The sequence below is a fragment of the Symsagittifera roscoffensis genome, chromosome 2 (genome assembly GCF_963678635.1).
Source record: "Symsagittifera roscoffensis chromosome 2, txSymRosc1.1, whole genome shotgun sequence".
Lineage (NCBI taxonomy): Eukaryota > Metazoa > Xenacoelomorpha > Acoela > Convolutidae > Symsagittifera > Symsagittifera roscoffensis.
The window spans coordinates 13,870,293-13,896,067 of NC_087063.1; the positions used below are offsets into that span (position 1 = coordinate 13,870,293).

Consider the following 25,775-nt stretch of genomic DNA (forward strand, 5'->3'; position numbering starts at 1 on the left):
GCTTTAATTTGTCCAGTTGTGTATCTTTGTATAGATTCACTTTTTTTGCCTTTCATGCCTTGCTGACGTAGAACTCCTAACAGTTTTTCTGTTGGACCAAGTCAAATGCTTTTTCAATTTCCGATGCTTTATAACGACATCTTTGTTTTCAATCTCATTTGTTTCAACACCACATTTGGGCATTTGATCTTATTTTCTCGCTACGTGTTCTTAAACTTGTCTATTTTTCAGAACAAGTAGTGAAATTTTCTGCTCAATTGATTTAGCGTCCTAACTAATTCATTCAAAGATGACTGGTCCGAAAATGGATCCGTGGAATGATTCAGGAAGCAATATTGCTGCGACTTTTGCTAGTAATACTGGAAATCTACAGCCAGTGCTGAGGTGGAAATTTGACGAGCTCTTTTTTCGCTGGATGTCCCTACCGCAGACTGTTCAATACATGGAAAAAATTGCATCCAAGGTATGCTTGTGTTTCGCGTTTTCGTTTGCTTTTAACATATGAATGATGCATCGAGCGGTTTCTGTCAATTAAAATGAATTTTTGTCCGACTAAAATTAAGTGCCTGATCAACGCCCTTTCATCCCAAATGGGGCAGTACAACTGCGCCGAAAATCAAAACCTTGTTCAACAGTGCCGAAAGTTATTTTGAGTGCAGTTTTTACTCATCTCAAATCAATGACAAGTAATTATATTCAAATAGACGGATGTTGATAAACGAAAATGGCAAAAATATTGTCCTTGTCGTGAACAATCGGCCAATTTAAAATAAAAACAAGATTACTCGTATCAGCCGACTGCCTTTTAAGGTATATAAAGCAGTAATAACATGAAACATTTAAATGTAATAAAAAAAATTGAGGTTTTTTATGAAAACACCCCCCCCCCCCCTCTTCATATTAAGTACAAAATGATAGATTTTGCTCCTTTTAACAATCACCTATGGCATATAAGCTTCCTTGAACCAATTTGGAACGATTTCTATGACGGATTAAGTCTCGCTTACGCGTTAAGCGAAATATATCGCGCGTTAATTGTCCCAAAATGGTCATCTTTAAACCCCCATAACTTTATGAAAAATTATCACAGAGGAAATATCTTTTCAAACTTAAGCTCAGGGCAACAATAGCTTTCGAATGATATAAGAAAATTCCGTCAAAAATGGCTGATTAAAAAGTCGAAATTTGTCTGAAAAAAAAACCCACCCCGAGTACAAATATTTCCGTTACGAAAGTCGGAACAATAAACAAGAAAAGCATTCGCTAACTGTTAACTTACTTCTGAAAAAATTTCAGCAAAACGGAAAATTTACCAATCAAATTTGTGGTTCCTGTTCAAGCAACAGCAGACTTATGGCGATACGTAACTCATTCAATGAAATGATAACCCAGGATATGAAAATTGCAAATCGTTTTAACTATGCATTTTTAAATTTGGTTAAGTTTTTTTGGCTCTGTTAAGTGTCAACATTATAATCCAGGTACGTCTGAAGTTCCACCCTACCTTTTTCAGTACATAACTGTGAAGCAATGCTATGGTCTACTTCGAGAATTAAATATCAGAAAACCCCTGTGTCCGTCTACTGTACCTGCTTGGGCAATAATCGATGACCATTCAATAATTGTGACACACCTTACTTTTGTTAATAATGCCGGTAAAGATGAGAATGTGTTTGCACCTGAACTGAAAAAAGCAAATGTCAAACCATTATTACAAATTGATGACCCGATGGAGCAAAAAAATTATCGCCCTATTTCAATAATGTTGCATTTTCTAAATTTTTTGAGAGTTTTTCATGTTCAAATAACAGAATATTTGGACAAATATCAAAGAATGACTCCTTTTGAGTTTGGATTTCGCTAAGGGTTCTCATCACAAGATGTGTTGATTTACGTTAAAGAAAGTGTCCGAAAAGAAATACTTTCTAATAAATTTGTTTACGCAGTTAAATTGGATCGTTCAAAGGCTTTCGACTCTATTTCACATAAAATTTTGGAAAGAAATTAACCTTGTGTTGGGTTTCCAATGGAGGCAAATGCAATAATTAATGATTTTATCAATATATGCCTTCAAAGGGCAAATTTGATCGGAATTTCTTCTGGCTGGATTGAAGTTATAGAGGTGTGCTACAAAGTACCGTACTAAGTCCGTTGTTGTTCAATTTTTATATCAGTGATATACAAAAACGAATATCTCATGAATCTACTTGATGCAATATGCAAACGAATGTGTGATATTTGCCTCAGTCCTATCTTCAAGTGACGCTTTGAATCAGTTACAGAGTTCCTTGCTGAAGCTCACTAGTTTTTTTTGTAGTTGAATTTAATGAAAATTAGTTGAAGCTGAATGTATCGAAATCAGAATTTATAACTTTTTGCCGAAAAAAAATTATAAGCCGAATGTGTAAACTGGCGGACTAATTATAAATTATCAAAAGATAGAGAAGAAGTTTGGCTGTTAATATATAGGTCTGATTCTTGATTCTAATATGTCATTTCAAACTTAAAACAACAATAATATTGCAAAAAAATGGCTCAAGAAATTTAAGCGACCTATGGTATTGGACAATGACTTCTATGATTGTCTTGGTTGCTTTGCTTCACTGTTTAGTTTTGTGTCATTTAGATTATACCGCAATTTTTTTGTAACAATTTCAAGGCTGTCCCCAGAAAAGCAGGTGAACTGGGCTTTGAGACGCACATTCTTTTAAGACCAAAATTTAATTAATCTGCCGCACTACGTAAAAATGAATCATTTATCGGAATTGAGAACATAATTGAATTGAAAAGTGTTACATATCTATAGTCTTATCTAATTAACTCAAGGAAAGCTTTTACAAATGCAATGAGGCTACCGACAGCTCTTTTTAGAATAAGTCACCGAGTTAAGCAAATAATATTCGATTACTTTTGTTCAACTGCTTCTCTTAAACCTTTTTTTTCATTTGACATTAAAAATGGAATTTTTTGCCAATTAAATTACGAAAATTTGATATAACCACATCAGCGTTCAAGAACAAATTAAACAGTTCTACACTACTGATTTGCCATCTAATCCTATATGTACATATACAAACACATAGCATGAATGCCGTCTTCATTAGTGTATTTGCAATTACATGTTGAATTTCAACAATGTTCGAATAATTTTGTTGATAACAACTTTTAAGGTTGTACAATATTTCCTTTTATTTTTCACTGTCATTCCTAATTTGATAACTTTTTATGATGTAGTAATTTCATCTCATTTTTTAAAACATATGTGTAACTTATCTGAATCGGTACCTATTATTAATTTTACACTTTTACTATACTAATGCAATGACTTTTGTGTATAGTAATTAAAGTTCTGATTTAATTGATGCCCTCAAGCGCGGCGTCATAATTTTTTGTGAACAATTAGTTATTTCAGCAAACTGGGGTCTAGAAAGTTAGACGACAAGCTAATTAGACGGCTCCAATTAAACTGAATTTTGACGAAAAGCATTTTGGACGAAAAGCAAAGGGCTACAAAAATTTATTGCTTGAAACTTTCCATAATCCAAAACGAGTTTATAAGCCCTTTGCATATCAAAATATTTATTATAAATGATTTATAGAACGTTAGTCCAAATATTATAAAACATGTTTAAATGCATACATTATACATACAATTGCGACACGCGAAAAATTGATTCGCATTTAAGAAAGCTCAAGTTTTCGTTCCGGTTTCGCTCTGGAAAACAAATCAGTATGCATGCAAAACTGCAAGCGGTTTACAAAAAGTACGCAAAATTTCCGTTTATGGTCAAATTTTGAGACTGTTGAACTCATTCTCAGTTTCGGCACTTGTTTTTTGGTACTTTTGAACGCCCCGGGCGCTTTTTTCTTGGCAAGGGCAATTTTGCAATCTGGTATTTAATCATAGGGGTGTGTTCAGCGGTTGGAAATATTGTGTTGCAATATTAGTGTTACTGGACAATCATCTATGGTCGGATTTGCTTCCCAGACAATCAATTATTCCAAAATTGCTCTCAATAAAACAATAATTGTGGCACTCCGAAAAAGAAAAAAATGAAACAAAATTCAAAATTTTACCAGTGATGCTTACAACTGCAGTTTATAGATCAATTTAACGTTCCAGAAGTTGTGGTTTATCATCAAAAAAATTGAATTGCCAAATGCACGGGTGTCGTTTTTTCCGAGTCTTTCAGCAAATACTTCGATCTGCTGAAGAGGCTTTCAGATATGTTTGATTTCAACGGAGGTAACAAGGGGCCCAGTTTTGTCGTAAAAAAGTTCCACGATCTGCTTTTTCGTGAACATGATAAAAGTGAAAACGCAAAATGTTATTCAACAACGGGTACGGCAAGCTGGGCTGATGAAATGCACGCAAGTTCGTTGTTAACAAAGTTGTGCCACTTAAGTGCATGCCGAATTGCTTTTTCTCATCTGAGCAGTAACTACTATTTGATTTCGCTATAATTATAATTAATTATCCCTCTAAAAGTGGAAGGCAAAAACTGTTCCGAACATTGAAAAAGGAGGAAATTTGTATACAGGTGTTTTAGTTTTTTGTTTTCCACGTAAAATTAGGTACCAGAAATAATCATCGGACATCATATTAAAGCCCTTTCAGTGGTGATTCGAACGACATTAGAAATTCTAAAACAAATCCCAGTGTCCGGAAAAACGGTTTGAATTTCTTGATTTTTCGTCTATTTCCGAAAGAGTAAAGCGATCTAATAACGTTCGTATGTATAAAAATTACCAATTTAGATTAAAAATTGATAATTTTACTAAAAGAAAACATTGTTCTGGATGCTTTTTATAGTGCTTCTCTGGCAAAAGAATCAAAATATTTGAAAACTTAAGTGCAAAAAATTGAAAAGAAAAAATTTTTCATCTTCATTTATTTATTTGTTTGAAGACAATTGTAGTAGTTTATGCCTAATTCACTAAATTACTACGCGTTTGTATAGCTCTATCATCACACGACGTACAAGAAAAGACTCTAAATTGAAAACAACGTTTCTGAGAATGTGGTCGGAACATTCTGTGCTACTTTTACAGCAACCGGCTATCCTTGTTGCAATTTGGAAACTACCCACAATCAATTATTTCAATTGTTATTTCCAACCCCTGGGTGTGTTCATGGGCCTTCCTCTATCATTTTTAATTTAAAAAATCAATAATTGAAAAAAATGGATTTTTTTTGGTTTAAAATGACGGAAGGAGGCAGGTAATCAACAGATAAAGCTAGAACTGAAATGTAATAGCCAACTTGGCCACCTGCGAGCGTTTTTGATGGATCTAAAATTATTTAGAAATACAGTTCGAAATTTGAATTTATATTAATGTCAAGTTGAAGGATTTATGTAAAGCTTGTCATGACCTTTCAAGTTGAGTTTCCATAAATGTGGCCGTAGTTTTCCTAGCACTCAAGCCCCAGTTCTATAGCCCATCATTGCTGGTTGTAGAATCCGAGTTTTTAATCTTACTTAGATAAGAGACAACGAAGATCCATCTCAAGTGCCTTGGTCAGCCAATACTTCAGACGCCAACTATAACTTCGGTCAAAATTCAGTTTCGTCAACACATAGTACGAGTGTTTCTGGAATTAATGTAAATGGTGGCTATCCAATATCCAACGGAGCTACTCAACAAAGGTTTCAATCGACGGTCGGGGGTATGGCTGTAACACCAACTCCTCCTGCAATTGCATCACCAAGGAACAATAGCACCGGTAGACACGGCAAGAAAGGGGTATACTCTCCAAGGTCATCGCATTCCAACGAGAAGGTAATATAATTTTTTATATAGAAAAAAGTATAATGCGATTTTTGCTCTTCTTGGTTAAAAATGGTTTTTTTTACATCCCTTTATTAGGTGCTCAGTCCGCGTAGAAGTGATGAACAGGTAGCCAATTCTGCAATTTCGGCCTGGCCGTCCTCTTCTCAAAGTGCCACTAGTCCCGCTGCAGTGAGCGTATTAACAAAATATCCGACAGTAGACAGTGATTCTACTGCAACTGAAGCCAGCAATGCAATACAAACTGCCAAACAAACTTCTCCTCCAGCCAAAAGTTGGTGTATTTCAACTATTTCGGTAGGTTTTATGCAAGCGAGCTTGAAAGTAGTATTTACAAGTCAGTTCTCCTTTTTATCAACGCAAATCACACGTTATTGTCCAAAATTCATGATGAGTTAATTAAATAACAGATCTAGCTTCATCCCCTTTAGTAAAGAGCATTATTTGCCCCCTAAAATCTAGGAATATGTTATGCATGAAAGAAGCAGAAAAAAGACGCCAAAAGATCTTGGAAAAGTCAAAAGCATTGAGTCGATCTAAATTATCAGTGCCAAAAGTGGCTGTTTTTTTTTGTAAATGCTTTGACTATGTTTCAATTAGCCCGCGATTTGAATTGATGTCACAGTTGACTCACTGAGCCATTGCTGAATTTTACAAATATGAGAAAAGAAACGGCAAAAAGGAAGTCTAAAATGCCAAAAGCAAAAGAGAAAGTGAAAAAAATATGCATTGGTATATGATCATTCTTGTTCAAAAGTAGTTCCAAGGACGAAGTTTATAACTACCGACCGGTAGCGCTCCTTCCATGCACCAGCAAAATATTCGAGCAATGCCTTAATGATCGATTATTGGATGTTATTGATCCTCAGCTCTCTGATTAACAATTCGGCTTGCGAAAAGCACGATCATCTGTAATTCAATTTCTTGTTTCGCTGAACAAACAATACGAAAATAAAGAGAAGAAATTGTCAACTCATGCTCTTTATCTAGCAACATGTTCTTCTCGAGAATTGCATACCCATGGGAGATCGTCATTAGACAAATTCTGCCTGTTTTCAGACATCTGAGTGGAAAAAAGAACAGGTTTTAATTGGGATGGTGGTGGAATACCACCTTTATTTTTGGTACAATACTAAAGAACGAAAACTTTTTAAAACCCTGGTAATAAAAAATTGTTTAGTTAGAAATTTGAAAAAAAAAATTGGTGAAATCTAAACATTGGAGAAAACCGATACTATGAGAAACATTAGAATGTTATTTTCCTCAACTCTTTGTTTCCTATCATCGTGGTCTCTAGAAACTTATGAAAAAAATTGTTAATTTCAATCCGTGTCATTTTGCAAATGATTTCAAAAAACTCGGAAAAAGATTTGTGAGACAGTTGCATAGTTTTCGAGTTCTGGTGTTTTTTAGGATTTATCAATAACTTCTTCATTCTTTTATGAGTATGATGTAATTTTAAGATTTTGTCGGATATGATTATTTTGCTGAGAGTCACAGATTCACATTCATTGCGAATAATTTTAAAGAGAAATTTTAAGACTTCGTATAAATGAAGCTCTTTCACCATATATTTTCAATTTTCCCGCAAAAAATACACTGATTCGAACGTTTTTCTTGAAGGTTAAGACTGTAATTAATCTGTTGATGTTGAGATTTAGTTGAGTTATATTTAGCCTCAAGAGTTCCAATTTTTTAAACAACTTTCTTAGCCTATTCTTTTTGTTTGCAGTTTTTTTAATTTGGCTATCTTGTCTTTATTTACCCTTTTGAGTTTCTCAGGGATTATTTTATCCTAATTGTCAATAAGCATTGCGTGAAGTTGAGTAAAGACATCCTCGCAGCATAAATCGTTCTTCGTTTCTAGGTAGTCTAAATCAGCTTTCTATAATATCTTTTCTGTTGAGTAGGTACCACTTTCTAGAGATAAGTTTTTTCAGTTTGAATTGTTTCGCCTGCCATATTTATATGATAAATAACCGAAAAATGATTTAAAATCGATGATTTTTACCGTAGTGCTGTCTTTGTGAGTTGAACAAAAGAAATCTATGCAAGTTTCTGACTTTGTTGATAACCTTGTTGGTTCTTTGGTACTCATGCAGAAAAATTCGTTCCCCATCATTAAGCTACTAATTTGAGTCCATTTTTTGAGCTGCTCATACTGTTGATATTGAAGTCTCCGCATGCTATTTGATATGATTCTGGGTCAACCACTAAATTATGAAGGTTTTGTAATTTGGAAAGGCTCTGATTATTGACTGCACTCGGTGGAATTTACACACATGATACATTTATTTCAGTTTTACAGTTCAATTCCAGAGTTATCATTTGAAGATTATTGTCGTTAATTCTTTGCTTTATCTGATATCGAATATCATCCTCACGCACAACGATACCTACACCTCCGCCCCTTTTCTTCCTATCACTAGACTCCATGTTTTTCTATCCTTCTAATTGGAACATTAATTTTGGATCATCTGGTTTCAACAATGTTTCCGTTACACTTCAAGTTATCTCCGCAGGTCATCACTGGTCCTCTTTTTTCATCAGAAAAACGTTAGCCCAGTGATATTTCTCATGCTGGCTGGATAATTCTCGTTCGGATGGTTTAATCTCTCCACACAGCGCTAGATCTGATAAGCATCCCATGATAGCGATGCATGTCTGTCTTGGAGCGCAGCATGTCTCCGCCTTGCATCAGTTTTCGTTGTATACGAAAACATCATCTTATCGGCATAAATACGCTCTCATAGCGAGATCCAACATTCTTCGACTCAGCTCCTCGCAGCCCGTCTTGTCCATTGCCTCGGCGAATGTTTCCTTTCTTTGCTCGCTTTACCCTCTGCATGCCAAAATACCTCTGTTCCCGTATTTTCATCTGGTCACAGCTTTGCACCTCATCACACTTGAATGCCTATACCAGTGGAACACATTGCTCTCTCATAGTATGACTATCTGACATGTTCTCAGGACCCTCCTTGTAAAAAATTCAGACCGCTAGTCTTTACAGACGTAAGAAAGCATGCTTTCTGCGCTTCCAAAAAGGGAGGTTGTCGTGGTGACATTTGCGACGAGTAGCGTCGCGCGTCGTTTCCACCGTTGGAGACGTCAATGCTGAACCCAGTCAACCCGGGCTAGCAACAACAACAAGCAAACAGTTTCCTGTCTTTCTATTTGGACATCTGTGATCTCTGTTAATGGAACACTTGCCTCTAGTAACAACTTCGCTCCGACATTACCTCAATATCCACAATTTACGCCAGCTGTTCCAGCTCACGGTGTTGTGATCCTGATTTCGGACCAAACCTGCTACCGATGGTGCAATTCGCTTTTGTCAGAGGCTCTCAGCGGAAGATAGTCTAGAATCAGGCTTGAGTCCCAGAGAAGTTCAGCTGGCAAGATTTTGTAAGAGATTGGTATTTGAACGTGTCGTGGACTCGTCTCAGGTTTATTAAAATTTGCGGCTTTGTGAAAGGTGCAAACATTAATCTAGTCTATCGTTACATTTCAGGCGCAGATAAAGAAAGTGGCAATAATGGGTTTTTGTATGAGTAGACGGTTGCGTTTTCTATGGTTAGTTTCCCAAATTAGTGTAACAACTCAAGTTACCCGATCTCACTATTTTTTTAAAAAAGAAACAGTCTTTTATGATTCAGTCCTAAGTTTGATTTTGTTGAGATCAATGAAGCTTTTCCAACTGCCTGTTGGCTTTGTCGGTCCATGCAAAGCAGCTGTCATGTTTAAGCTACTGATGGAACGGTGACTGCTACGCTTGACACGAGTACAGGGACACAACAGTCAGTAACTACCTCGGCCACTACTTCCATACCTCAATTCTACTTCCCACGTGGAGTCCCACTGACGAATGTTGAGACTCAAAAGACACTGTCGAACCTCAGAGACGCCTTTGAAAAACTACCAAACCGAAAAGCAAACAAAGCCAATATGCACCAAATTATGAAGGCGAGAATTTCTGGGTTTTTTACCAGTTCATTGGAAAATTTTTAATCCTGGTAAATTTATTAATCCAGTGAATCAATCATTTCGTCTTAGCGAAAAGCATGAAAAGACTGTTTGCTGATTTATTTTGCAATAGTTATATCAATTCTGGAGAAAAAGCAGTTAACTACCGAAGTTTTTATCAGGTGTTTAGTCTGTTTTATGTGAATATTTTTTAATGTAGTTAATTGACACTTTTTAAGATTGATTTCTAATGGTCTATGCTGGGTTGTTTAGATCATTGGGCTTCCCCTGTACGCAAGAGTGCCCCTGTTGGCAAAATGTAAAGTAGGAGGAGACTCTCCAAGTGCATTTGTGTCTGCTGACACCTTCATATCAACATGGAAAAAGTGAGTAACACACAATAGTGTCATTAAGTGAATTTTCTTTTTTAATTACCCTGCAATGAGCAAGAGTATTGCAATCGGTTACTAGACTTTTCCCGTAACGCACTACTTTATCACAGGACACTTAGACTCCTGGTGTTACCTTGGTTCATAGCGAATTCAAATTTCTTTTTTCATCAAGAGTTTTTTAAATTTGTTTTCGCATGAAGGGATTCTGCTGAGGTTTTTTTCTGTTTTGTTACCGCTTGGTAATTTTTTTCCGAGGCATGTTTTTCTTTCGAAACGATCTTCATATAGTTTGATAGATTGGTTGTATGTATAGTTATAAAACATCGATATTACTTTTTTGCTGATGGTTTTTTGGCTTTCGATTTAGCTCTTAGTGTAGTTTCTGAATTGTGTATACCACCTTGATTTCAGTACCTATATGGCTTTCGTGGATTTTTGGGCAGTACATGTTTTTTTTCCAATAAGGTTTTGCCGACTAATTTTGGTGGTTTTCAGCTAATGGAAATCTTCAAAAATATTTAATAAATTTAATATTTAAAAAATTGATCTTCTTTTTTTTTGTTTCTAGTTGTTTCTTCCATGATTACAACTTTCGAATAGAATTTCTCTTTGATAGTTCTTGGGTGTCTTGCTGTTCTAATCCTTTACTTGTTGTATCGCAAGTGGTAGTTTTTTCAAGTTCAGCTTAAAGGCAGCTTACAATCCCTAACGATTAATATGCAAATGGGACAAAAAATGCGATTGGCTTTTACTATCTTCTTTATTTTTTTTTGCAGCATCATGGTTTGCTTTATGGCTCCTTATATAGGTCGTGGGTGCTTTTTATATACAGTTTTTCAAAAATAAGTCGAACAGCAAAGATGGAAACGTAAATGACTTCTAGTTTCAAAAAATGGACTTCGTTTTTCTGAATTCCCGCGTGATAAAGTATCAATCATTATTCCTTCTTGAAATTCTATGGGCTTCAAGGACATTCGATGGTTGAGTTTCTTCAAAAAATAAGCCATTTAATAATTACATGTTATTAGTTTTTTAAAGAATAAATCAACCTGTTAACTAAAAAGCCAGCCCTGTCTAGTTGCTTTAAAATACTTATTGGTCCAGTTTTCTCAAGTTGTTTCGTTTTTTATCGACTATGTAGGATTTTGAAAATTAATATCTGAACTCATATTTTCTTAGCGCCTTAATTAAAGCGCCTTAAGATGAGGTACTAACACTAAGTAAGCTCCACTAGTGTTAAATGACAGCAACAAAGGTTATCCAGATTCCGATGGATAAGGGTTATGTTAAGATGAGATAAAGGCATCACGTTTTGGCACAACGCTGAATTTAGGACCACGTTTTATGAGTGAGGTCATGGTTTATAATGCGCGAGTGAAGAGGATATGATTTAAAGAAATTATGGGAGCAACAGATGATAATTTCTTTTGTAGGGTGAAATTTATCCGAAGGATAAAGTTGTCGAATTTAGCAAACACATTTTGGTAACTGGAAAAATTAGCACCGGTTTACAAGGTAAAATGCGTAGATAGCACATAATTTTAATGGAGTTGGTCTTGGTTTGTAAAACACAAACTGGAGTGAAGGCGAATTAAAGAATTTAGGAAAACACGTGAAGATGTCTTCTTTTTACTACATGAAATTTTATCCGCAGGGTTAAGTTCTTAAGTTTAGTGAACGGCCGTTAATATCTGAATGTTAGCACCGGTTTACTCAGTAATGTGTGTTATTTGGTAAGCCAGAATATCAGATTAAAGTATATCTAAGTGGTTATAAAGTTTTATAGTCTTTTAAAAAGTTTTCGAGTTCAGTGTTGAAAAGTTCACTATCAAGATCGGAGTGGTCGCCGAAATTTGCTATTTCCATTCTCAGTGATTCATCGGTTGATGAGTTTGACATTTGATCTGATGAAGATGATGAATCTGAATCTAGAACAATTAACTCCGCCGGATTCGTCTTGTTGATTGTCTCATGTGGTTCCTCAATCTCTAACACAATAGGCTCGGCCGCCGAACCAGAGGCTTCTTGGACACTCTCTACGGCATCAATAAAGTAACGTTGACCATAAAATTTTGGTGGGCCGACATTTCTACTAGAGCGACGGATAGTAGCAGGAATTTTACCGGGTATTATGGCAGGACTGTTGGATATAGTGCACTCATCCGTTGAGTCACTTATCTCATACACCGGAAAGTCTGTGTTTGAGTCGGACTCCGTCGGATTATGCTCAACTTGTAAGTCATTTTGTCCAATGGTGTCGTTTTCCCCTCCCTGATTTGCGGTTCTCTGATCCGCCGAGTTAGATGTTCGGCTGGCTGGCACTATACTTATTGGGCACTCATATGATTGATCCATGGGTTGTTCACTGATTGGGAAACTGTCGTTTTCTAAAATCTCAGATTTTATTTCAGGATTGGTTATAGTAGAATTAAATTTATTTCCGATTGAGATGTGAGGTGTAAGTGAATCCGAAATAAAGCGCTCTCTGGCTACGTCTCTACAAGGAAAACCGCCCGCTATCCATTCCCATTCACTAGTATCCGAAATATCCGAAGGAATTAGCATAGATTCATCCGAAGCGAGGTAACCTGGATGAGTTGGTGACTTCTTTGAGCGTCGTGTCTGTCTTCTTGTCGGGATGGATGATGATCCAGAAATGCGTGTCCTAGTTAGGTTATCGGATGATGTCGGGTCTAATTGTCTGGTCCTTCTTTTTGTTGACTTCTTGGGTTTTGGTTTTCTTTTTGAGCCTTCCAGTTTCTGACCTACTTCAACATTAGGGTTAGAAAAGTACGGGAATGAAATGTTTCCTCTAAAAGGTCTGATTTTATTTGAGGTAGAGATAGGAATCGCAATGTCGGATTTTCGTATTATTTTTCCGTCGGATAACTTAACTGTCGAAGTCGAAGAATTTATAATTCTTTTGTTTAGTTCTTTATAAAAACAGTCTCGGTTGATATTACCATTAGTTTTCCGAAGGATTTTACCTTTAAAAGGGCTTTCGATTGGTATTCTGTTTTGAGTCATTTTCGAGGATGAAGCATAGTCTGTATCGTAGCCTTTTTCAGTCGGATTTTGGTTCTTCTTCGCAATCAAATCGTCCTTGTATCCGTCCTCTATTCTATCATCCGCGTTCCAATCCTTAGCTCGATCCTTAGACAATATTGATTTCCCTTTGTCTAAAATTCCAAAGGAAGGTTTACCCGAAGCTAATTGTTTCCAAATAGTATTTGGTTTTCTGTTATAGTGGATCTCGAAAGGTGAGCATTTAATTTTTGATTGGAAAGTAGAACGTAGGTTCCAAATGATTTTTGAAACGGCATTTTGCAGTGTGGTTTTATGATGTTCTTTTGAGATAGCCAGTAGTTTGACTTTTACAGTGTGTACAAGTTTTTCGACTAATCCGTTGGAACGGTGATCGCCTACTGTACAAAAGATTATTTTGATGTTGTTAGAATCGCAGAATGATTTGAAGTCTTGACTTGTAAAGCAAGTAGCATGATCCACCCTTATAGAATAAGGTATCCCGTGTAAGAATATGTAGTCTTGTAAAAATTCTATAACTGTCTTTGAAGAGGTAGATGATGTAATTTTTGCCGACGGAAATTTAGAAAATCTGTCAATACAAAGTAAAATGTATTTATTTGACCCCCAATAAGAATCCAAAGGACCCGCGAAATCTAAATTAAGTTCTTCATTTGGTTCTGATAATGGAGGAAGTTCACTAATTTGTGAATTAGGAATAACAGATTTTATATTCTTACCCGCCGATGTACACTCTGAGCAATTAATTCCATGAAAGTAGATTTGTCTGTTAATGTGCGGCCACCAAATGTATTGGGCCAAATATTTCATTCCGAATTGACCTGGATGTGTTTCGTGGAGGGTCTTCATCATCGCGTTTCGTAGGGTTAATGGAATAACGAGTTTGCCGTCCATGTAAAGTAATCCATCGGATTCGTGAAGGTCTCGGGTGAAATGTTTGAAATAAGGAGAATCTGCATTAATCTTCTCCACCTTATTTTGAAGTGCTTTAACAATAGGGCTTAACATGGGATCGTCTTCTGTCAAAAGAGCCACTAACTTGGCGTTAAATAAAATATTTAAGTCCAAGGGTCGATCCGGCAACTTCAAGTTTTCACGGTATTTTTTAACGAGATTGATATGATTTGGTAAAAGTTTGAATTCTAAATCTACGGAAATACCGGAAGTGGTGGGATTAATTACAATATTCTTATTATTCATATTAACAGTATCTACAGTTTTTTTATCTACAGGTGAATTAATTAGGCTACAATTAAGAATTAAAAAATAAAGAAATGCGGAATTTGAAATGGAAATAATTAAAGTATTTGTGTTTGAATAATCCGTTGGAATACAATTTGAGGTACAAAATTCTGTTCTTCTGTGATTGAATGAGCAAATTGGAAAAGACGAGTTAATAAGTTTTAGTACTGCTGCTATTAGGTAATTACGTAATAAGACGTAGTCGGAATTTTCCAGATTGAGACCAATGGCTGAGCAAGTAGTTCTTAGTTTCTCCGACGGATTTAATGATTTATTAATCTTATTAATGTTTGCTACTACGAATTCTTCGTCGTAATGTGATGTTGGGAGGGCTTTTCCGGATGGAATTCTAGAAATAAGGTCAGTGAAGCCCATGTCTTTTCCTGCGATATGTTTGATTGAGAAATTAAAAGGTAATAATCTGTCTACCCATCTTGTTAATCTACTGTGGTAGGTTTTATTTCCGTGGTTTGGTGAAAGAGCGGATAATAGGGCCTTGTGATCAGTGATTATTTCGAAATCAGATCCGTAAAGGTAATTTTTATAATGCTCAACAGCCCAAACAACCCCTAGAAGTTCGAGTTCGTTAGTAGAGTATTTGGACTCGTGAGGATTTAAAAAACGTGACGCAAATGAGATTGTTTTCCAATCGTTCCCATGGAGTTGTTCCAGCGAGGCTCCAAGTCCATTGTGTGATGCGTCTGTTTTCACTCTAGTTTTTCGTTTTACGTCGAAATGTGTATTCTCTGTTAGGTTTACGATTTCTTCTTTTATTCTTTCAAACGCTTTTGTATGATCATCGTTCCATTGGAATATTGATTTCTTATTTAGGAGCGGTCGGAGTGGGCTTCCTAAGGATGCAAGGTTTGGGACGAATTTAATGTATTGGTTTATAGAACCAAAAAATGATCGTAATTCTTTCAGATTCTTCGGTATAGGTAGGTCTTTTATAGCTTTCGATTTGTCGAATAACGGGGTAATTCCTGATTTAGAGATTTTAAATCCCAACCATTCTATTTCTTTTTGAAAGAATTTACATTTTGACCATTTTACGGCAAAGTTGTATTCGTCGAGGGTCGATAAAATTTTTAATACAATATTCTTGTGGTCTAAGAATGTTCCTTTGGAAGAGATTAAAATGTCGTCCAAGTAACAGTTAGTAAATGGGATTGAACCTAACGTAGAGTCCATTACTCTTTGAAATTCGTTGGGCATATCCCCTAAGCCGTAAAAACCAGTTAAAAATTGGTAAGTACCCGTAATGTCACCGCCCACGATACTGAAGTTACATTGGTTACTAGTAAATTTGTCTAATGCTAATTGACTGTATGCATTTTTTAAGTCTAAGTTAGTAAACCACACTTCTCCAACGGAATCATTAGTAATTTGTGCCGCGACGTTGTCTACAAGTTCGTGGATGTTTGGCATTTGATATTTGTTCTTGTAAATCTGTTTGTTTATGAACTTGGAATCTAACGCCAGTTTGATGGATTTGTCTTTTTTGCAAGTGATGACTATTGGGCTAATAAATCTGTCTTCGTCGCAATTTTCTAATTTTTTAATATGTCCCTCTGCTTTTAATCTATTGAGTTCTGTTTTTACCGCGTCCAGTAAATGGAGGGGAACTCGTCTTCCTTTTAGTTGAATTGGTTTTAATGGTTCGTGAAAATGGGTAATTTTCATTTGATTTTTGATTTTTCCAATCCGAAGGAATAAATTTTTAAATGACTTTGATATATTAAGGATTTCCCTATCTTGGTTTGTTTGGGAAATGGAATTTATTGACTTACACTGCTTGTTGGTCTGGAAATGTGGAAAATGTTTCTGAGAGACTTCTATTCCCACTTTTGGAAGGTTGTCGTTTCCTAAGATATTCCTTTCATGTCCTTCGGTTAGGAAGAATTGACAGTCGTTGTCTGACCAACCATTTGAGAATATCGGAATCTTCACCTTTCCAGTGATGTTTATGGCATTATCCGTGAATCCACAGTAAAGGTCTCTAGTTGTCTTATCCACCGGATAAATTTTCAAGTAATGATCGCGTAATTTCAATTCGTGAAGTACGTTTTTCTTAAGAAAGCTCACCGGGCTAGCTGAATCCACTTGAATGTTTAAAATTACTTGGTTTTCTTTTCCGAGTCCGATGTTTAATAATTTCTTCAGTTCCTTTCCGTCGTTATCAAAAATTGTAGTTACATTTAGTACAGAGTAATCGTCGTTTTCACTTTGTCCAGATTCCGACCATGCGTTTATGACGCCGCAACATTCTCTATCCGTGTGGTCGTTATTTACATCCGGAAAATCCGACGGATTAAAATCTGTATTATCTACAATTTGAGTATTTACAATGTTTACATTTTTACGTCGAGATCTACAAAGTCTGGTGAAATGACCTTTGAATTTACAAGAAGTACAAGTCGTGTCCTTTGCTGGGCAAACTGCTAAGTGTCCTTTTGAGAATGAACCGCCACACTTCATACAGCTGTTACTTCTTTCGATGTTGAGAGTTGGTTCTCTTTTGACGTTAAAATGGTTGTTTGGTTTATATACAGATGATCCGTTGGATTTAAAATTATTAGTTAACTTCAAGTGATTCAGAATTCCTTTTTCATCGATGAGTGCTACGTTTAGTGCTTCGCGTGGAGGGAGGGTTTCTGTTAATAATTTCCTTTGGATATCGTAGTTTTTCATATTATTTATGAAAATATCTCTTATCCACTCTTCTTCTCCTGCGGATATGTCGCACTTTTTCGCCATTTCAGCTAAGGCACCCCAAACTTGTTCGAGGGACTCTCTGTCGCGTTGTTTTCTATTTAACAGTTTATGTCGTTCAAATGTGACATTTGATTTTCTTACGAAAGCAATCGCTAAGAACTCCCAGAATTCTTTAAAAGAAATTTGTAAGACTTTCACCTTGGTAAATTTCTGTCCGAAGATCCTTTTTCCTTCATTTCCCAATGCCAGATATAAGACCGAACGTAATTTCTTGTCTGCTTCTTCTATTCGCATTCCGTTAAATTTCTTAGTTTCGGTTTTTATCGAAGCTGTTTCTTCTTCGTCATATCGTCTTTGTTCTTGGGTATTTCTCTCCAATCTCAAGCGTCTTTGGGCGTCTGTTTCACCGTCCGGTGGGTTTTCCAAATTTGGTGGTAGTGGATGTTGTCTCTCCGACGGATTGAGTAGATTTTCTATATCTATGTTTTCTTTAGCAATTATAGCTAGTTGAAACAGATCACTCCAATCTTCCCAAGGAATGGGTGGGTCTACCGTATGGTTTTGCCAAAAGGGAGGTATTCCTCTCACGTTGGATTCGTTAGATGACTGCGCCATGATAAAATGTTACTTTGTTGTAGCTAATTCTAAGTTAAAACTATTAAAAAGAATAAGAATTAAGATGAATTAGTCGGTAAGTTAAAACATTAAAACAATGAGAGATCATTCTCTCCGCCGGAGAGAATGGCTAATGAAGGTCATAACTAAGTGACCAGTTAATAAAATAAGTATGTTTAGCAATAATTGCAAAACCTGATGTAAAATCACAACAGCCGTGTTAACGAGTTTTTTGTATTTAAGGTCTAGAGGATTTTTTCAGGAAAAATTCTTTAAATTCGTTCAAGCTCAAATATAATTTTTCGAGGTTTGACCAATGATTTCTTTTTAAGTTCACTTCTTTTCCTTGTTAATTGAAGGCATACACCACCAACGAACAGCAAAACTATAAAGTTCCGAAAAAACTCGAATTACTTTTCATTTCAAAAATAAATTTTAATTTTCTGAATTCTCATCGAAGTAAAAAATACTTATTGAGCTAGTTTTCTCTGAATGGGATAACATTACAAAAAAAGTGCCAATCTTAAGCAGTATTTGAAATTCAAAGATTTTCAACGTGATATGATTTTATCGTCGAAATTTTTTTCGGTTTACTCGTTTTTTTAACACTTTTCCGACTGGCTATCGGCTCTGTTTTTCACGAAAAAGATCTTGGAAATTGATCGCGCTTTAATTTTCTGGGATCACGCAAATTTTGATTTTTCGGGGTTTGGTTTGTAAGTTCTGTCGGCGTTCAATTCAAATTAAATTGATAAAAGCAAGGCAAACTCAGTTATCAAATAACCGAAATTCAATGTGGGCAGAAAAAAAACGTAAAGGATTCGTGGAAAGGGTATATTAATTTTCTTTAGATTTCCCAGCGGAATAAAAAAAATACCGATTCATCCAATTTTCGCTAATTGGGACTTCTATAAATTAAGTGGCAATCATGCAATATTCTTGAATTTCTAAGATTTTTTAAATGACCTTTTCGAAGTTCGAAAGGTTGAAATCTTTTATAAACGTCATTCATCTTTTCCGTTTTCTTGTTCATTCAATGACACTTTCATCTTACGTTGCGTTTTGACTTCTGAAATTTGTTTCACTGTTGAAGCATCATATCGGACTCGCACGACGCAGCTGCTCGTTTCGTCAAAACAGCAAGCAGACGATCTTCGTCAGGGGGAGGAGACTATTTGATCCCGGGTGACTTCGAATGTATGCTGCAGGATGTTGTGGACACTCACAAGGGTTTGTTGTTCCTACAAGAGGCCAAAGATTTCCACAGTCGCTACATTGCTACTGTGATTGCCCGGATATTTTACTCGGTCAATAGATCGTGGTCAGGAAAGCTGTCGTTGCACGAAGTCAGAAACTCCAACCTCATACAGGTTGGTGTGTTATCTATCAATGAAAACCCAACACGAACCTCATACAGGATAGTGTGTTATCTATCAATGAAACCCAACACACTTTGGAAGATAATGAATTGGATATTGGTATGAAAAAATCTGATATGATCTCAATGACCAATCAATGGAGTATTGAACATATTGTATGTTATAAGACGATGTGAAAAACTTTCAATAAATGCTCCCAATTTTAAGGATGGAATTAGAGCTGCGAAAGAATCTTTGAAAAAAAATTAATGTATTTCGTCGTATGTTTTTTATCTGTTGGAATAAGTATACAACAAACAGTTTGTTGATCAGGGGCGGATTTAGGGGGGGGGGGGGCGGACGCCCTCCCCCCCTCAGGGATTCGACCCCCTGCCGACCCAAAGGGTCCCCCCTTTGATACTTTTTCAGAAATCCATTTTTGGCAGACTGACCCTAAAAATTTTTTAAAGGCGCCTTTGGCGCCAATATATACTAACTTTGAGGGGGAGCGCGCGCAAAAAAAAACGCTATTTTTTGTCAAAATTTTTCAAAAAGTGCCCAAAAACGGCTTTTTTGACTGTTTTTTCAAAAATTTGCCTGCGGCGCACAAAATTTTGCCAAAATAGGGGCAAAACAGTGCTTTGGGAGAGCTCGAAAAATCAATTTGGTCGACTTAAAAAAAAAAAGGTCGTCAAAATTTTGGAAAATTTTTTGAAAATCCGCCCCCCCCCCCCCCCCCCCCGAGAAAATTCTAGATCCGCCCCTGTTGTTGATGATAAGAAAATTGTTCCCACCACTTCAAGAAGTGGCAAGGAACTATGGCGTAGATTGTGCGTTTTTTAGCGCATTTTGACTACCTGAAAGTCTTAGGGTGTCAAGTGTGGTATCGTAATGAATCCCATTCAACCTTGAATGGGATGCTGTTTTCCTTGTTTCAGACTAAATGGAACGAAGTTCACGAATGACACTATGAGAGACTGAATTCTCAAAATTATCTACTTCAGTTTTCATATCTCTGCTTCATTTTTTTATCTCTCATTTTTGCAGCTTTCTTACCTAATTTACCTACTGACTCCTAAGCCCCCCCCCCATTCAATGATATTGATGATTCGGGGGCTTCAGGGGAGAGCGCACTATTTGTAGAAGCAGTAACCGTAAAGTTATTAAGTTCAAGTTGGTATTGAAACCGAGGACTAGCGAGTTATCGAATTTTGTCACACATACACTTGTTTAAAAAATTTTTTTCTCTTTAGCAATCTTTTTTTGTTTTGTTGAATTTAGTCTTGATGATTTTTGTATCTGCATTTTTTGTCTGTAGTGTCTTAAATTCAGGACAGCACTTGGCAGCTATAATGGGTTCGCTAGTCGTCGGCTCTTTGTTACTGATGTATTTATAGTTAATTCGTATGATTTGAAAAATAAGTAAGGAGAATTTAATTCTTCCTATGCCAATTTAGTCGCTCATCACTTGAAATAAACCAATGCAAGTTTAACGAAAACTGCAAAAAAGGTTTTTTTTGTCGATTTATGATTTTTTTGTTTTTGGTTAGCTTTACTACAATCGTTGTGCTCGGAACATTATCTTTATTTTATGTAGTTCTTTCTATATTTTCAATCACTCATGTTAAATAGAAACATGTCATCAATGAAAAGACTATTTAGACGTTTGAGCAGTTGGAGGTTGAAGAAGATATCAACAGTGTGCGAGACTTCTTCTCCTACGAGCACTTCTACGTCATCTACTGCAAATTCTGGGACATAGATCTAGACAGAGACCTTCTCGTGAGTCACTCGGACCTATGTCGGCACGAGTCCCACGCAGTCTCACAACGAGCTATTGACAGAATATTCCAGGTTTGAACTCAGTTTGTTCTTCGTTCTGGTCTCAAAATACCACTTTGTATGCCGTTGAATCTATTCAACAACCCTACGCCCAAATCACTTTAAAAATTCTGTTTTGGCCTAATTTTGAATAAAAAACACGCGTTTTTAGGTACTTTTTGGACAGTTTTGTCCAAAAAATTGTATTTTTTTGGCGCTCGCAAAACTTTAGGGCCAGCCAGCCAATAATGGAGGTCATAAAATAGTACCCAAGGGGGGACCCTTTAGGTACTCAGGCTGTCGAATCCCTGAGGGGGGTTGCGTTCCCCTAAATCTGCAATTGCTTGGCATTTTTTTAACGAATAGCCGGATGAAATTAATGAAATCATTTGTTTTTTTTTAGGTGTTGGACACTCTTGTTTGACTTTTTAGTCCGCATGGGTTTTAGTATTCAGTGTTCTGAAACTTGTAGGGTACGGTGTCTAAAGAATTGACCAGTAAGAGCATGAAGATGAGCTACAGCGACTTCGTGTGGTTCCTGATCTCAGAAGAAGACAAGCAGAGTGCAACTAGTATCGAGTACTGGTTCCGGATCATGGATCTAGACGGAGACGGGGCTCTGTCCATGTACGAACTGCAACACTTCTGGGATGAGCAGCTCCAGAGGATGGTCCAGCAGGACTTTGCCGACCTGCTTCCGTTTGAGGTGAGTTCGTTTTTCTCGTCAAGTTGTTTTTAAAAAAATTTAGTTTCAAAATCATAGCAGTTTTGTACACAAAAAAGCAATGCTGTAGATAGTTAATATCAATTTTCCCACGAGGGAAAGTATCAATATACGAGCTTGTTAGCTCTTTTCGGGTAAATACTGTTGTGGCCAGGTGTTTTGACCACAAATCTCCTCCTTATAAATCTCTGGGACTCAAAACCCGCCTCTCATTCGAAAAGAAAGTAGGCCAAGCTCCCCCTCGCACATGATTTGTGCTCGTTCCTTGATTGCATGACGAAGTTACCAGTCGTCTCGCCATCAAGAGCCACGGGCTTAGGTCATATGCGAGGGTGGAGCTTGGGCACCGACCTTTCCAGCTAGAGGCGAGTTCTTGAGTGTTCACCACCCCACTTCTAAAATTAGAAAGTTGGGATTCGTTACAGCACGGTACAAAATTCGCATATGCGTTAATCGTTGAATTAGTGATTTATGCGAGGTGGAAGATATTCTTAACTATGTACCCTGGGGGATGGTTAACAAGATCCAGAGGCGTTGATCTTCGTCACTTCACAACCGTCCCTAACAGTGGTTTTTGAAACTCTATGGAAAAATAAACGACCTATAAAATTTTTATCGTGTGTTACCATTTTGGCTTGATATGACACTTTTTCTAATAATTAACCTCTTGAGAATAAATGTGCTAATGCTCTTGTAATGGTAATTTTTGGACACTTTATCAGCCAATTATTGTTATGTTGTTTGTTTTTACTTCAGGACATTCTGTGTGAAATGTTAGACTTGGTGAAGCCAGCTGATCCCACACGCATCACTCTCTCGGACTTGAAGAGGTGCAAACTCACCCCTGTCTTCCTCAACACTTTCATCAACTTCAAGAAGTTCCTCGACATCCAGCAGAGACAGAACGTCGGACTCTATAGGGTGAGTTGTGGTCTAAAGATTCTGTCAACTCTTCGGATGGAGAGTGTATCTTTTTAAATATCAATGAACGAAGTGAATACACTTAATTAGGTCGTGTTTTTTTCCTGGAAGAAGTTAATAAAAGTTATTCATGCTCAAACATATTTTTTGCAATTTGATTTTGCCTCTGTAATGAATTTCTGAGTGTCTCTAAATTGTATTCGCTCTTCACTTACGAAAGAGGAATGGCGCGAAAAAACGTGATCGAATGTTTGTTTCCAGAGTAGAATTTATCTTATAGATATCCCAGCAGAGTAAAAACTTTACGTTACACTCAAGTGTTCTTAATTCGGATAAATTCTATCAAAAAAGTGCCTGACTTAATTTGTTTGTGAAATTCGAAGAGTATTAAGGTCATATGTTTTTGTCTTCGGGGAAAATCTTAAATTTTGTGTAAGCTTAAATTTGAATTTTTTTGCGGTTTGACTGTGATTTTTTTTTGAGTTCATTTCATTTCCTTTGTTTGAAAGAAAGCAAACTCCGCTATTGAACAGAAAAAGTCGGCAAGAAACACGTAATCGACTTCTAGTTTCGAAAGTGGATTTAAGTTTTCAGATAACCCAGCGGAATAAAAAGTTTACCTATTGATCCAGTTTTCTGAAAAACCTCAACTTTCGAATTTCAAAGAAAAAATACATTACTTTAAAGATGAGGTTTTTCAGAAAAAAAAATCAACTGTTTTTTCTGTTTATTTGCGTTCATTGGCTCCAATTGTACTGCTTCACGTGTTTTTCTGGAGTTGACTGACTATCATTCCAGATAAATTTATGAAGTTTTTGTAATTGTGGTTTTTTGAATTTTGTTCCATTTTTTCGAATTTCATGTTTAGTTTACGTGCAGTTTTAAGTATTTATTAACGAATTTGAACGTTAAGGCGGATCTTAAGTTGGTCACTTTGGAGATTTGACTGGCTTGATAATTGTTTTGTGTTTTAGGACGAGGAGGAGCGTCGGCTGAGTGAGCTTGAGACTGAGTGGGAGAGATATGCGAAGGAGGAGTACGAGAGACTGGTCAGTGAAGACGGGGACCAGGAGTCATACATGTAAGTCTGACTTGAGAACAGATTGGTACATTTCACTTCAAAAAGTCCTAGCTTTCAAAGTTTTTTCAACTGGCTACACTTAATATGTCATCGAGATTGTCCCCTAGAAATCCAGAAGTTAAAATCTACTCATGGTAATCAAAAGCTTGTAAACATACTTATGAAGTATAGCGGCTTTCGTGTGCTTTGGATCTTTTTCCTTTGGGAAATTTGTCACTATAACACTTGTGTTCAATCCACGCTGCAATGATCCTTCGTAACATCGCTTTGAATGACTTTTGCTTCGATAGGCATTAGTGCAGAAGGTAAATTGAGTGTTTTTTCAGGTCGTACGAAGATGACTTCGAGCCTGTTGGAGCAGCCAACATAGGGGAGAGCGGAAACCTATCATCAGAACAGCAGCAAAACTCTGTCGGCCAACTGAGCATGTCGGCCATCAGTGGCAACTTTATCCTCGGCAAGAATACCATGGAGCCTAACGCCGACCAGGCTGAAATCACAGATGCAATCATGGAGCCAGCGGATGAATCTGGAACTGAGAAATATGTTGATAAACTGGACTTAGACATGTTGAAACTAGGCTCATCTTGAAATCAGAACATTATTTCCTGCAACTTTTCGGGAAAAGGTGCTAAAGTAATGACGCGTCAGTGGAAAACCTAAAAATTTTATAAAACAGCGAATTCCTGTTCGCTTTTTTAAATTGAATGGCTTTCGGAGGCTGAAAGAATAAGAAGCAGAGTTCTGAATGGATTATTTAATTTAAGATCCGTGATTAGCTCCGAGAGATAATATTGCAGCTCAGTGAATTTGAAATTTTTAGTATTAATTGTTTGTAAATGATCAGTTAGATTATGTAAATGCCGATTTTAACACTTCGCATTATTTTTGTATTAAAGCTCGAGATATGAGCGGACGATAGCCGGTTGCGTGTAAGTACCACAGAATGTTCCGACCACAGTAATACAAATAAAGCTATTAAATTTTTGTTTTGAATTTTGAAATGATTCCAAGTTTTTTGCTGAATCCATCATGATATATTTTTCTCGCGCGTGCGTAAATTTGCTTGTTACTCTACTTTTTTTACCACATAAATTACCTTTGCATCGTGAAATATTTCTCGTGTGCAAGACATGGTTCTAAAAATAGTAGAAAAATCTGGCGAGTTCTAAGTCTTTTTTTTGCATTTCATTTTCGTTAGATGGTTAGAATACAAAACATTGAAAATCGACTGGTTTGGTATATTTTCACTTTGCTTTAGGCATCCTAAAAATGAGCGTTTATATAGATTCCTAAAGCACTGAAGCGTAAATATTGTTGAACTTCATACTGGTAGCACCTTTTCAAAGAACTCGAAATTATTTCAGCCAGTAGTCAATTATTGAACTCTCAAACCGACTAAATTAACAGAGGTGTCGAATATCAGTTAAAGGTTGTCAAATATCAGTTAACAATAAAACAAATTGAAAGGCAAAACAAGGGTATCCGCTTGATGTGCAAGTAAAACAGAATGATCGGACCATATTCATTAAAACTACAAATGAAAGTTCAAATTTTTAAGGTCTTTCTACGTGTTGTGATGAGAAAACTATATACAAGCTAAAAAGTTTGTAAATTTGGCAAAATCGACAACAGTTGTCTTCAAAAATTATTTCAAACAAATTATTGTTGCACAATATTTTTTAAATTTTCTTGCCAGGGAAGTGAGAAATATAGCTTCTAAAACTGGTTTCCGTTTAAGTTTATTCAGCCTAAATGACCAACTTGATAAATTATTATCATTTAGTTCGGCCGAACTTAGATGAAAACCAATTTTTTTTCGAATCAGATTTTTTTGAAATTTTTCTATGTCCAGCGAATCACGACTGCAAGGTTTTTAATATGATATATCACTCAACCCAGTCCGATGATCTTTTGTGGTACCTGATTTTGCGTGGAAAACAAAAATAGTAAAACCCTAAAATAACAAAGATAGCCGTTTACGTGCAAGTAGCACTGAATGTTCCGACCATGGTCTTTAAAAAACTACGTTATAGAATTTTTTTTCCAAGTTAGTGTTGTTTTCTGTGCTTGGTGTGATAAAAGGATCTGACAAAAATACAATTTAG

At 36.4% G+C, this 25,775-nt stretch overlaps 1 protein-coding gene across 1 annotated transcript; it reads left to right on the forward strand.

Moving 5' to 3' along the window:
* The first annotated feature begins 235 nt into the window (after nt 1-235).
* On the forward strand, nt 236-24,636 carry LOC134840102 (serine/threonine-protein phosphatase 2A regulatory subunit B'' subunit delta-like). Its single transcript, XM_063855795.1, has 11 exons — nt 236-463; nt 5,485-5,781; nt 5,869-6,064; nt 9,536-9,753; nt 10,027-10,139; nt 18,856-19,132; nt 20,783-20,974; nt 21,414-21,647; nt 22,422-22,586; nt 23,561-23,667; nt 23,994-24,636. The coding sequence occupies exons 1-11, from the start codon at nt 290-292 to the stop codon at nt 24,256-24,258; spliced, it is 2,238 nt and encodes a 745-aa protein (XP_063711865.1). The 5' UTR covers nt 236-289; the 3' UTR covers nt 24,259-24,636.
* The last annotated feature ends 1,139 nt before the right edge of the window (nt 24,637-25,775 follow it).

What these genes read in the sequence shown, in the direction of transcription:
- LOC134840102 (XM_063855795.1), top strand. Translation starts at nt 290, where the DNA reads ATGACTGGTCCGAAAATGGATCCGTGGAATGATTCAGGAAGCAATATT. An exon ending in ATATGCACCAAATTATGAAG is followed by an intron (nt 9,754 to 10,026) that starts GCGAGAATTTCT and finishes TGGGTTGTTTAG; the next exon opens with ATCATTGGGCTTCCCCTGTA. An exon ending in AGAACGTCGGACTCTATAGG is followed by an intron (nt 22,587 to 23,560) that starts GTGAGTTGTGGT and finishes TTTGTGTTTTAG; the next exon opens with GACGAGGAGGAGCGTCGGCT.